At 41.3% G+C, this 14,931-nt stretch overlaps 1 protein-coding gene across 1 annotated transcript in view; it reads left to right on the top strand.

The window, feature by feature from the left end:
* Nucleotides 1–14,931, top strand: part of GRIN2B (glutamate ionotropic receptor NMDA type subunit 2B) — a 527,768-nt gene that overhangs the window by 434,832 nt on the left and 78,005 nt on the right. Inside the window, exon 6 of the mRNA XM_063426354.1 lies at nucleotides 4,131–4,339. Within this exon, the coding sequence (XP_063282424.1) occupies nucleotides 4,131–4,339 (209 nt within the window). The remainder of the gene's footprint in view (nucleotides 1–4,130; nucleotides 4,340–14,931) is intronic.

The following is a 14,931-nucleotide window of genomic DNA, read 5'->3' on the forward strand; positions in this document are numbered from 1 at the left end:
ATGCTGCATAATCCCTCCTTCTTCATTTTACCTCTCTACGCCTTTCCAATCTGGCACACAGTCCTAACAAGCTGTTCCCTGTTAATTTTAATTGCTCCTCTTGGGATGCTCTTCAAACAAGACTGTTATTAGAGTCATGAGAGATCAGGGACTTCTGCAACAGGTCCCTATGCTAGGAAACTGGATAAAGCAGAACAAGGTGTGGAAGAGCAGTTTTGTCTGCTTCAAGAAAGTGTCTAGAGCCTGGCAGATTGGACAACCCTTAGGTCTGGCTGAGCAGCAAAGGAATTGCATTTTACAGTTATTAGCAACATCTGTTTGCACGTGTGTGTGAACAACGATTTCAAGTGACTGGCTTAGCATCATGGAAATGTTAGTTCTCTAAAACTAGGAGTGCTTGACATTAGCAATGTATTTTTGCAGATGTTTGCATACAATAGTTCCCAAAATGCATACCCAGTCATGACGGCTGTACTCAAATAGGGAACACTGAATACAGCCCTTTAAATCCCTTTTTAGTCTTTAGATCAGTTGCTCAGTCGCAATGATTGTAGCTGCTCAAGTTAGATCACCAGGGTCTGAACCAGGGCCAATCACAAGGAGCGGTCGAGGCATACAGGGAATTTCTCTGAAATGCCTACCTGTATGCCTCCCCGCTGCTTGTGATTGGGCTATGAGGTTGGGGCTACGGTAGGGTTAGGTTTACAGCAGGGTTAAGGTTAGTGGGGGCTAGTGTAAGATGCTGCTTAAAGGAACACTCCAGTGCACCAGAACAACTTCATCTAAATTATTTTGTGCACCCAGGCACACTCTTATCTTCAAGGGTTAAATCACCCTTTAAATGGTTTAACGCCAAAGGTGCTCCAGCACTGTTCTCAGTTCAGAATCCACGGAGTGCCGCCAGACAGGAGTGTCGCTGATTGGCTGAGAGTGGTCAGGTGATGCTCCCAGCTAATCAGTGACTCTCCATTCACTAAACTTGCTTGGAAAAGGTATGTTTTTCCAAGCCAGCTTTGTGAATGGGAAGTCAGTGATTAGCACTGGGCTAGAGTTGGTATAGTGTTATGGTATAGGGTTGTCAATAACTACCAAAAATAAATATAGATCTTAGACATACATGGCATTCAACAATCATTCATATGAATTATATAAAAAAAAAAATGTTTTCCTACCACTGTAGTTCCCTAGAGTGCCACTCTACGCCAAGCCCCGACATCCCCCACCTGGTGCAGAATGGGTCAAAAACCCTTTCAGACACTTACCTGAGTCCAGCACCGATGTCACTCAGTGCTGACTCATAGTTACATAGTTACATAGCTGAAAAGAGACTTACGTCCATCAAGTTCAGCCTTCCTCACATATGTTTTTGCTGTTGATACAAAAGAAGGCAAAAAACCTAGTCTGTAGCACTTCCAATTTTGCAACAAACTAGGAAAAAATTCCTTCTTGACCCCAAAATAGCAGTCAAATGTCCTTTCGATCAAGCAGCTATTACCCCACTAATTGGAAATCATATCCCTGTATGTTATGATTTTGCAAGTATTTATCCAATTTCAGTTTAAACATCTGTATGGCCTCTGATAAAACCACCTCTTCAGGCAGAGAATTCCATATCCTTATTACTCTTACTGTAAAAAAAACCTTTTCTTTACCTTAAATGAAATCTCCTTTCTTCCAGCCTAAATGTGTGACCTCGTGTCCTATGTATCCCTCGTGTCCTTATGAAATCTATTCATAAACAGGGCTAGGACACGATACATAGGACCTTGTGTCCTATGTATCGTGTCCTAGCCCTGTTTATGAATAGATTTCCAGATAATGGTTTGTAATGGCCCCGAATATATTTGTATAAAGTTATCATATCCCCTCTCAGGCGCTGTTTTTCCAAACTAAACAGATTTAATTTTTTTAACCTTTCTTCATAACTAAAATGCTCCATTCCTTTTATCAATTTTGTAGCTTGTCTCTGCACTTTTTCTAGTGCCATGATATCCTTCTTTAGAACAGGTGCCCAAAATTGCACGGCATATTCAAGGTGTGGTCTTACCTGTGATTTATAAAGAGGCAAAATTATATTTTAATCCCGAGAATTTATGTCCCTATTTATACATGACAAAACCTTACTGGCCTTAGCAACTGCAGATTGACATTGCATATTGCTGCCTAATTCGTTGTCTATAACAGTTCCCAAATCCTTCTGGTGCTCCCAGCCACTCTCGAGCTCCACCATGTGCATGCGCAGCAATGCCTCGCTTTAGGACTTCCCCCATAGGAAAGCATTATACAATGCTTTTCTATGAGGTTTCAGGAGACGCGTGGATGTCCTCATGCATAGCGTGAAAGTCGCCTAATGACCCAGAAGTCCCTCTTGTAGCTGTCCTTAAAGGGACAAAATACAACATATGCTTAACATTTGTGTTGGTTCTAGCATGTGCTCTTCACTACCAATAATCACCATGATGTCACTGTAGACTTAAAGTTGTATTCCTGACTCCATAGTGTTAAACCCACCATTTAGGTGGCTTGTCTCCCCTTGCCCCATTAAAGCTAGTAAATCCTACCTTATTTCCAGCTCCATGGCCCATCTCCTTGGCTGACATCATCAGAATTGATAATCTCAGCCAATCACAATGCTTTCCCATAGGAATGCAATGGATTGACTGAGTTCTCCAATTCTGATGATTTCAGTCAAGAAGGCAGAGCCAAAAAACACTCTCAACAATCAGCATCTCCTCTTAGAGATGCATTGACTCAATGCATCTCTGTAGAGAAAAGTTCAGCGGAGACGCTGAATGTCTGCCCCAGGAAGCACATCTAGTAGCCATCTGAGGAGTGGCCATTGGAGGTGTCCCTAGGCTGTACTGAAAAGATAGTGTTTACATGGAAATAAACTGAAGGGACTGACTATACTCACCAGAACAACTACATTAAGCTGTAGTTGTTCTGGTGACTATTGTGTCCCTTTAAGACTGATTGAAAAATAACGGTAATTGGCTACTGTTGTTAACAAACATCAATATTATCTTGCAGAGTAACTAATGTTAAAAAACTACCACAATATCCATGGTGCTTAACTAGCCTTTAACTCACTGAGCATCATGGGAAACATTGTTCAGAAAAATCTGAACTGCCAAGGTTAGCCATTGTTTTGCAATATTTCCTCAGATGAACTAGAGGTTTATTGATTGTCTTTTCCATGATGCTTCTGTGGAGTATGGATCATTATTTAATGTGCAGTTTGCAATATATATGTATATATATTTAATACTAATGTACAATAGGTGTATGAAATATTGTAGGCCCTTTTGCTTAGATTTGAAAACGTTACACTTTCAATGACATTTCCACAAGGTTAAAGTTAAATTAGAACAAACACATGTGCTGTCAGTCAAATGTATACAAAACTCGTTGTAAGCTAATTACAGGCAAGAGCCTTCATAACTATCAAAATTGAAGTATTACCGAAACCGACAGCTTCACCATATCATATGCTAGTTGAGCATCATGGTAAATGTGATTAATAAACACCTGCAGAGCTAGTATATGTGTAATTTTAGTTTTTATGTTTCTTTCGTGGAAATGTTCCAAGATTAGCAGCCAAGCTTTTGGGCATCATGAGCATCATGAATAATGTGTTCTTCCTGTGTGAGTTTTTTGCAATCCTTCAAAAGATTGCAGATCAGCTTTCCAGTTAATTCCTCTTTATTATTTATTGAATAGACTGATATTTTACCTGGGCTATATTATTTTGTTTCTATATTCTGGTATCTTTGACCAGGCTAGTGCTTTTTGACCTCGACTTGTTTCTGCCTGCTTGCAGATTTGAGTTTTTGCCTTAGAATAGGTTCTGTGTTAAGCCCAGCCACTCTAAGGTGGGGTAATATATCAAGAAAAAACAGATGCCACGGCAAAGTGTTAAACATTGTAAAATATTCTGTTCATTTACATAGAAAATACTGCTTATGTTGCCACAAAATATCACCCCTGGTTTTTTATTTAGTTTTTGTCATTTCAGTATGTGTAACTTTTTATGTATATACTTTAGGTAATATTTAGGAAGGCATGCACTTTATGCCTATGATTATTGAGTAATATTTTGTTTTTGTTTTTTTATTATTTTTCATTGCCAGGTGGGAAAGTATAAGGACCGGAGCCTCCAAATGAAGTATTATGTGTGGCCTGTTTTTGATCTTTACCCAAATTCAGAGGAACATAAGGATGAACACTTGAGCATTGTAACGTTGGAGGAAGCACCTTTTGTCATTGTGGAAGATGTGGACCCTTTGAGTGGAACCTGTATGAGGAACACTGTACCCTGCCGGAAGCAGATACGAATAGAGTATGATTTAATTTATTCTCTACACTATTCCTTTACATAAGTTGTGTTGTTTATTAAATAGACTTAGTGATATCAAAATGCAGGCTGTTAAATAAGGGGAAAATAATAAGATTTCCTGTTTTCCATTTGACATAGAGCTTACTATCGGTTGTTAGTAGTTTTGTTTATTTTTTTTATTTTTATTTTTTAAAGTAAACCTGTAATCTACCTGTTATTAATTAGGGATTAGTTTACCTAATCAAGAATGTTAGCTTGTTAAAGTGCCATTATCTCAGTTTTTAGCTTTTGTTTGGGACTTCTTCCCTGTCAACATTTTATTTTGTGTGCCCTTAGTTGCTTATTTTTTTTAGTGGCACTTTAAGTGTTCCCCCCCTTCCCCCCCCCTCCATGATTTCAAGTGGTCGTGGTACCTGGAGTCTGTATGTATAGCGTTTCACTTTCAAACTCTGTACAGAGATTAACCACTTAGCATTTGGAGATATAATTCCAACCACAGCAGTGTCATTAGGCAGTCTGGAACAAAGTTGTCATCTGACGCATGCTGGCGCCAGACAGCCAATGGTGAAATGCCCCTCTCCTCCATGCCACCCCTGTCCTTCCCTCATCTCCCCTTCCCTCAGTTTGTCCTCCCTGATCTCCATCTCCCTCCATTGAGGAATAATGACATCAGCAAAGGAAAATCGAGCTGAGGGGGAACATTGACTCAGCGATGAAATTAAGGTAAGTTTTAGGGTTTCTTTTATATATATATATTTTTTTAGGGTGTGGGGTGGACCACCTTGGAAAGGGAAACTCAAACAAAAAACAGTGTTTTATAAAAACATTGTTTATTTTTTATAAAAACATTGGTTTTTAATTGGCATAACCCTTGAATGAAAAAGGGAAGGAAACTGTAAATAATCAAAGATAAGGGCAAGATTTGGGAGAGCAATGAAAACATGAAAATAGAACGTATTGGGGGTATGGAAGAAGTCTGGAGTGAAACGAGTGAATTTAGAAAAGACACTAACAGAGCTTTGCATAACAAATGCTAGGAATTGGGAGAGAAAGGAAAAGAAAAATAGGAACTGGAAGCATGCAAGATATGTGTGGAAAAGCATTTGGAAAAATGGGTAGAGACATGGAAGAGAGGTGGAGAGATTGATGGGAGAGGGGTAGGGAGCGATAAATGAGGTGTGAAACAGTATGTGAGAGAATGGAGAGAACATGGAAAGAAATGGGAGAATATTGATTCTTCTTTTAGAGGATCCTATCTGTTATAGTTGTTATACATGTATGCTAGTTCTCATAAACCAATTATAAAGGAAGCTGTCGCAATTATGAGATTAAGAGGTTCACTGACCTGGAAGTCATGCTTGCAATGCAATTAAGTAGTTTATATTTCAAGCTGAACATCTTTATTTAAGTGATGTCATCATGGGGGAAAAAAAAACACAAAAAAACATTTAAAACCTGTTTTGAATATTTTACGGTGTGTTGCAAAAGAAGAAGAGCATCTCATCCAATAGAAAGTGTGTTGGTTGATAAAATTTACCATGTATATGTTCATATCAATATATGCATTTGTTCAAAATTTATTCTACGCTAGTAAGCAATAGGCACTTAACTTTACATTACAAAACTTAGTTTCCGAAAGGTTTGCTTCAATCATTATAACCACTAGAGCCCACTGCAATGGTTATGATGCTAGGAGTACCTTGGCTCGTTTTTTTCTAAATGGGACAAATCATTTAATATTGACTTGCCCTCTAATGATTTGGCCCATTGGGCTCTGACACTTCTAGCTTCTCTGTTGACGCACATCTGTACAGCTGCGGAAGTCGATCTAGTAGGCAGATTCATTGCCTGTGAACATCGTCTGTGCAGGATTGACGTAAGCAAACCCAGAACTATTGTACTGGGTTTTCTTATGATGCCCCTACGATGCTGCTGGAGGTGAAGTTCCAAATCAGAATTTCATACCTGGTAATGTATAGTGGTTCCACATTCAGTAGTAAAAAAATGAATTGTCACTTTGAGGTGCAATTCACATCATTTTTGTATTTCTATGCTTCCTTAATTTAGCGTATTTCATATGGATTTGGACCATGCTATTTTATTAACTAGTCTTTTTTGAGAATTTTTGTATTGTTGCTGCTTCAGCTCTAAAATCACCTGTCTTTCGAGCCCGGTGGTTGTACTTAACAATGGATTGCTGCTTCTGAATTTCCATATACAAATGAATGTCTACTACATCTATATATGTTGTAGGTGAAGTTACATCTTCGGCAGCTAAGAAATTAAAGTCTGTATGTGGGCGCTTAAAAGTGAAATGGTGCACATTCAGACTACAGGCATCATGACCATTCAAATCACTGAAGTGGTCATGGTGTTTGGAGTAACCCTTTAATTCCAGCAAAGATTAGTGGCGGTGCTACGAATATTATATGTGACCATATATGCAGATACCTGTTGTATAATAACCTAAATTTGCATTCTGGGGTATTAGTATCTCATTTAATAGCACCGCTATTAGTGTTCCATTGTGTTAATATAGGTTAGTTTACTAACTGATGGATACGGTTTATAGTAAATTGAGAGAGGATGATTAGAAGAATAAATGTTAAAGTAATATGGACATGACTCGACAGTATAACATAGCCAAAAAATAAGCAGCTTAAATAAAATGAAACTGCATTATTTTAGTCTGTACTTACTTAAGATCTGATTGTCACATTTTTTATGGTCACTTTTCCATTTCAAATGTAAATTGTATCCAGCAATATAAAAGGAATTAATTATTTAAACTAATATATTTATGTAAACAAATAGGACATAGAGAAACTGAACTGAAGCCAAAATGTTTATCAGCTCAATTAATGATATCACTTGCATCATACAAATCATCCAAATAATCTGTATACCCAAAGTACAGTACAAGCAAAGCCTAAAAAATATGCTAACGAGTTACTTAGTTTTAATCTGATTTTATTGTCAAACATCAAACTGTTCTTGTAGAAGTAATAGCACAGATTCCGAATGCCAAAGTTCAAAATGAATGAATTTGGTAAATCACGTTCTTTATTCATGTAATGCTATTTTAATGCTTCTATCTCAGAATTGCAAATGTGCCCAAATTTGAAATATAAGAGACTCATGCAAAGAGAGTGAATCTTGTCAAAAGCTTTACATTTTCAAGCTTTTGATGGATTGCTTCTTTAAATAGCTGCTAATGGAGACCGTGAATTCTTCATTGCTTGACAACCTTCCTCTGAGATCTTTTAAAGCAACAATACTTTCTCGTATTTTAAGAAATACAGCTGACCTTTGCCCTATTAGTTAAAAAAAAAAATATTGTAACTGTTTGAGAAAGACAGCTCTGTGTTTGGAACCTGGGAGAAATCATGATGACAGTTACAGACATGCCCTATGTCATTGGAAGAGATGTTATCATATCATAAAGCATATGTCAGTATATGAAGTGACAAACAACTTTGTACAGAATTCAGGGCTATCTCTTGCAATGTGCATCACCTTGAAAATATCACACATTTTCCCATAGGATCTGACGTTTGAAATGTGTTTTTTCTGAGGCTGTCAAATATTTACATGAAAAACTTCTATACTATATCTAGTAATGTGTGTATGAACTCTCTTTTCCTCACTCTATTTTTCTCTACCCTATCTCCTCACCTCTATTTTATAATATCCATCACTGTCATTCTGCTAACCCATCTTTGTGTCTGTCTATAATCTGACTATTCTTATATAGTCCTACTGTAATAGCTCCCTGTACACAGTAGAAGACTCTGTGGAAGAACTAGGAACAATTGTTTGAAAATTGCATTTATACAACATATACAATTTATAGTATAGTCCTTAGTATTTAAATTTAGTTCCGTATTTCGGAAAACTACAAGTAACACGTAATTTACTTGTTTTAGTCTTTCCAGTGGTTCATCGTCCACAGTAATTTATGTCGTAACCTAGGAAGGTAATTAAGAAGGGAGAACGCACAATTTGGAAACAAACAGTAAGAGAATCTGGTCTGTTTATATTGGGACAATCTGTACAGTATTGGAAAGGAACATGTTGGCTGACCAGATATTTTAAAGACCACACAGAGGTTGGAGGTAAAAAGTTATATCTTGGTATACTGTGAAGAAAGTAAGATCAGTTAACATTCAATAAATAGTGTACCCAGGTGCTCAAATTTCTTCCCAGTTTTCCAGCATTAAAGAAGCACTATAGGGTCAGGAACATAAACATGTATTCCTGACCCTATAGGGTTAAAACCACCATCTAGCCACGCTGGTCCCCTAATGCCTCCCTAAAAATAGTACAATCTTACTTGTATTCAAGTCTGGAGCTGCAGGCTTTTTCCCTGATTCCTGTAGACCTGCCCACTGCCTACTGACATCAGCAGAAGTGGTAGCCTGATCCAATCACAATGCTTCCCCGTAGGATTGGCTGAAACTGACAAAGAGGCACATCAGGGGCAGAGCCAACATGATTCAAACACAGCCCTGGCCAATCAGCATCTCCTTATAGAGATTAATTGAATCAATGAATCTCTAAAAGGAAAGTTCAGTGTCCGCATGCAGAGGGAGGAGATACTGAATGTTTGGATGCATTTTAGGCAGCCATGACCCAGGAAGGATCTCTAACAGCCACCTGAGGAGTGGCCAGTGAAGTTATCACTAGGCTGTAATGTAAACACTGCATTTTCTTAGAAAAGACAGTGTTTACAGCAAAAAGCCTGAAGGTAATGATTCTACTCACCAGAACAAATTCAATAAGCTGTAATTCTTCTGGTGACTATAGTGTCCCTGTAACGGATCGCCTGGCACCCCGACTTGGTACCTCCGTTCATGGATGCTCCTAGTGCTTCCTGAGGACTCCAAGCACTCTGGCAGACACCACAATCACCGAACCGATGCAGCATATGAAACTTCTCAAGCATAGGAATGCTGTAGACCGTTGAATAGGAACCATACGAATAGGCTTGCACTCCTAGCAGTCAACTGGAACAGCATGCAATAAATCCTCCCCCCCCAATAATGAGACGACACATCACTTTGAGGGTAAAAACAGGAACTCTCGACTGGCTCATCCAGCCTGGCTTTTATTTCCATCTCACACATACAGGCCACACCCAGGGGGAGGCATAAAATAACCAATCCGAGATATGGTACAACCCACACATCCCCTCCCCTTAGCCTGAGAGATAATCCACTTATTATACAGTTTAAAACATAACTTTTACACAATATCTGTAACTTCAAAACCATACATCACATTCACATAAAAATACATATCCACAATCAATCCATTCAGGGGAACAACATATTAAAAAATGGCATGGATCAGACCAGGGGTTCAAAAGTTAGTAAAGTATCTTTTAAAACCCCTAGCTTTCCAGGTTTACAGGGCCTTCTCTGTGCTGGAGAAGTAATTCAATTATCTCCCAGCACAGAGACAGACTCCATTAAGCACATGGGGACACAAAGACAGTCAAACACTTTAAAATACATAAATTCACCTTTTACATAACACACAGACATTTCACCTATCCCCAGATAGCTGGGATCTGCGCGCACAAAACTACCGAATAGCGCGCAGATCCTACTCACACAGTACAATTGCCATGGAGCTAAAGTCTTTCCCATTATATGAATAGGCTCCATGGTATAGCTATCTGGGGTATCACATTCCCATAAAGTCTGGTCCATCGTCCAAAGGCAAGAGGCGGGCAATCAGCCCCCTCCAAGGACACGTGGCGAGGTCGGTTTCGCCACAAACCCAAAAAGTCCCAATATGTCCATCGTTGATTTTAAAAGGGCCAGTAGCAGCAATATAAAGTACAATATGCCCCAAATAACCCAGGGGCCATAGTCAGCAGGTAGGAGGCTAGCAAACAGGCTTCTCCAGGGCCCAGTGGCAAGGTTGGTTTCGCCACATTTCTCCCCTTTTCCAAACAGACTAACAGGGTACCTGACCTCTTGCCGGTCAGTGCCCTTGTTAGTCCAGCAGCCCACCCACAAGACAGAAACAGCAGTACAGCCCACCCGCAATAAATGGTTACTACACCTGGGTAAGGGAGAATCTTGTCCATGTCCAGGTGCCTTACCACGGCGGTGTGGGAGACTGGTAGGCTGCCTTGGTGGGTTGCTGAGGGGGCAGAGACCAGCGGTACTCTGTCCTGGTGCCAGCACTACCACGGGAGTAGTCTGGTTGGAGCCTGGTTGCTGGAGACCGACTGTCTCCTCTTTAGCTGCACAGCTCTGCTGCTGGAGACCGACTGTCTCCCCTTTGGATACATAGCTCCGCTGTTGGAGGGGGAGACCGGCTGTCTCCCCTTTGGCTAAGCAGCCTTGTTGCTGGGGGACAGGACTGACTGTCCTTACACCCTGTGCTGTAGGTGCAGAGACCACAGTCCCATCTGCACAGTTGTGGGGCTTACAGTCTCCCCCTGGTACATTAAGCTGCCGCTGGGGAGAGGTGGTAACCAGCTCCTCTCCCATTAGAACACTCTGCCGCTGGGGAGAGGTGGTAACAATCTCCTCTCCCACGCATCCTTTCAGTCTTTGTGGAGGGAGACCGACTGTCTCTCCTCCCAATGCAGTGTCCTGCTGCTGGGGAAAGGAGACTGGGCTCTCTATTCCCAAAAAATCACGCTGCTGCTGGGGGGTAGGACCAACTACCTCTGCCCCCTGTAACTCAGCCTGCCGCTGGGGAATGGAGACTGGGCTCCCAATTCCCAATAAATCACGCTGCTGCTGGGGGGTAGGACCAACTACCTCTGCCCCCTGTAACTCAGCCTGCCGCTGGGGAGAGAGGACGCTGCTCTCCTCTCCCTGCACTTTACTGATCCGCCGCTGGGGAGAGGTGGTAGCAAGCTCCTCTCCCCTACATACTTCTATACTCTGTGGAGGGAGACCGACTGTCTCTACTCCCAATACAGTGTCCTGCTGCTGGGGAAAGGAGACTGGGCTCTCTCTTCCCTGCTGGACACTCTGCTGCTGGGGAATGGAGACTGGGCTCACAATTCCCAACAAATCACACTGCCGCTGGGGAGGGAGGACGGCCCCTTCAGCTCCCTGTAACTTGGGCACAGAGACCACGGTCCCATCTGCGCTGGTGAGGGGCTTACTGTCTCCCCTTGGTGAGCTGCGCTGACGCTGGGGAGAGGGAATAACAGGCTCCTCTCCCTGAACCGTAGACTGCCGCTGGGGAGCAAGGACGGCCCCTTCCGCTCCCTGTAGCTTGGCCGCAGAGACCACGGTCCCATCTGCGCTGGTGAGGGGCTTACTATCTCCCCTTGGTGAGCTGTGCTGCCGCTGGGCAGAGAGACCAATTGGCCACAGGCCCAATCTCCGCAATCGGCACTCACATTCCCATGCCGCTCGATTCTCCGCATCCAACTTGCGCACGGTTGCCATAACCGCCTCTATTGAAGGATTCGGGCCATATCTGGTTAATCGTCTCATGACCTCGTCCCGGTACGCGTCGCCCTCAAAGCGATAGGTCATGTTTGCTGTGACCAGGGGTGCTGTATGAATACTAGCATTACCCTTACTTTGTAACTCCAAACGAACTGTGTCTCCGAGCTGCTTTACCTCACACTAGGACGCTATCCCACCGCTTGCCACCAATGTAACGGATCGCCTGGCACCCCGACTTGGTACCTCCGTTAATGGATGCTCCTAGTGCTTCCTGAGGACTCCAAGCACTCTGGCAGACACCACAATCACCGAACCGATGCAGCATATGAACCTTCTCAAGCATAGGAATGCTGTAGACCGTTGAATAGGAACCATACGAATAGGCTTGCACTCCTAGCAGTCAACTGGAACAGCATGCAATAAATCCTCCCCCCCCAATAATGAGACGACACATCACTTTGAGGGTAAAAACAGGAACTCTCGACTGGCTCATCCAGCCTGGCTTTTATTTCCATCTCACACATACAGGCCACACCCAGGGGGAGGCATAAAATAACCAATCCGAGATATGGTACAACCCACACATCCCCTCCCCTTAGCCTGAGAGATAATCCACTTATTATACAGTTTAAAACATAACTTTTACACAATATCTGTAACTAAAAATACATATCCACAATCAATCCATTCAGGGGAACAACATATTAAAAAAATGGCATGGATCAGACCAGGGGTTCAAAAGTTAGTAAAGTATCTTTTAAAACCCCTAGCTTTCCAGGTTTACAGGGCCTTCTCTGTGCTGGAGAAGTAATTCAATTATCTCCCAGCACAGAGACAGACTCCATTAAGCACATGGGGACACAAAGACAGTCAAACACTTTAAAATACATAAATTCACCTTTTACACATAACACACAGACATTTCACCTATCCCCAGATAGCTGGGATATGCGCGCACAAAACTACCGAATAGCGCGCAGATCCTACTCACACAGTACAATTGCCATGGAGCTAAAGTCTTTTCCATTATATGAATAGGCTCCATGGTATAGCTATCTGGGGTATCACATTCCCATAAAGTCTGGTCCATCGTCCAAAGGCAAGAGGCGGGCAATCAGCCCCCTCCAAGGACACGTGGCGAGGTCGGTTTCGCCACAAACCCAAAAAGTCCCAATATGTCCATCGTTGATTTTAAAAGGGTCAGTAGCAGCAATATAAAGTACAATATGCCCCAAATAACCCAGGGGCCATAGTCAGCAGGTAGGAGGCTAGCAAACAGGCTTCTCCAGGGCCCAGTGGCGAGGTTGGTTTCGCCACAGTCCCTTTAATGGTTTATATGGTTGTTATCTGCTATGCTCTATAACTGAGAGGTGCTGTGTTTGTCATCTAATTCCAAGAAGCCAGATAAGAATGTTGAAGCCATCTATTAATGTCTTGTTGACCTCACATTACTTTCTTTCCCTTGTCTTTGTCAGTTTCCTTGCAATATGCTTCTGTTTTATTGATCTCAGTTTTCTGACCCAATTCCCTTATGCAGTTCAGTTATCTCACCTAATTAATTAGAACAACATAGCTAAATGGCATATGTATAACTAGAGGAATATTGAGGAGAGACGTGTTAATGACCATTCACCAGTGGATTTCAGTCCAAAAGTGCTTACTGCATACTGTGCAGTGTGTTCTTATCAGCTAGTTAATCTCCTCTCCAAGTAAGTCTTAAAGTTGTTCATGCACCAGCAAACTCCAGTGTGTGTGAAACACAACACATACATTTTTTTTTTACCAAAAATAGTATTATTCAGTGATACTTGTTCAAATGAGTAGTTAACACATGCTGGTAAATATTATATACTCCCATAGATACTTATGAGTATAAGTGACAATCCCATTATAAACCTATCACCTGATATATGAAGGATTACGACAAAGAGCTCGTAAATGGTTTGAGATTCAACGGCAGGGCACTCTAGGCAACATAACTACTATAGTGAGTTGTAGTGATTATGTTGTTTTAAGTGCCCCTTCAAAGAAAAGAATTCCAAACAAATAAACAGTAGCTGTAAAACCCTGTGGCCCTATTGGGTCCACAAATATATACATCACACATAAATGGAAGGGCACCAGAGCCCCTTAAAAGAGTAAAAATGCATTCAGGGCTGATCCTGGTCAGGTGCACCAAGCCAGGGAGCTGAAGCAGAAGAGGGGTGCTGAGAGGAGTGGGCACCAACAGATGCAAGTGCTGGCAAAATTAACATGAGCACCAATGTTTGAATGCAGAACGGGAGCTGAAATAAAAAAAAAGTGTATATGTGACGTGCTTGTTTAATCTAAAGTGATCCTCCAGACCAGTCCTCTGTTTCAAAATAGATGAGGTCAGGAAGACACGGGTAATGTCAATGCAGGATCACGGGTCACGTGTGGCATGCATTGACATGGCCCTTTACCTGAACTAGTAAAAATCAACAGTGGAAGAGGAGGAGGCTATTGAAATCTTAAATAAAAAAACAACAACAATTAACATGTAATAGAGGTTTCATTTTATTTTAAAATTTGATGCGTGATATTTTTCTTGGGAATCTTGTTGCCATATCAAGGGTTCAATTAGAAGAATCATTGAACAAATATGGGAAAAAAAAGATTAAAAACATTAACACAGGAAGACACCAATTACTGCTGCAACAAGACATGTTTGATGGGAGCTCCTCAAGAACTGTAATGGAAAGAGGTAAGAGCTGTCATTTTTTTCTTATTGCTTGCATTTTAACATAGTTTCCCATGGCATTTTATTTAATTATGCTTTGCTGATATGTTCCAAATAATATGTATTAATGATGTTGTACGTAACTATATTTATTTGCTTTTTCCCTCAGATGGCTAGGAAAAAAAACAAAGTTATTCGGATATCAAAACCTGCAAAAAGAAAGAAGCTTTGAAAAAAAATGACTTCTCCTATCACAAGCTTCTTACAGCCACAGTCTTCATTAAACAGTGGTCAAGATTCCCTTGGCACAAATACAGCAACTCAAGCACAGAGATAATCCCAGTCTCATTTCACATGGTGGAGAAGGAGAAACAAATACTGAATGGAAATAATTCAAAATGTGACAATCTGGTCCCAGTGGATCCAGAGCACAGCATTTAGCCAATAACAACTGGAGATATAACTGT

Source organism: Pelobates fuscus, chromosome 7 (assembly GCF_036172605.1).
Source record: "Pelobates fuscus isolate aPelFus1 chromosome 7, aPelFus1.pri, whole genome shotgun sequence".
NCBI classification, from domain to species: Eukaryota; Metazoa; Chordata; class Amphibia; order Anura; family Pelobatidae; genus Pelobates; species Pelobates fuscus.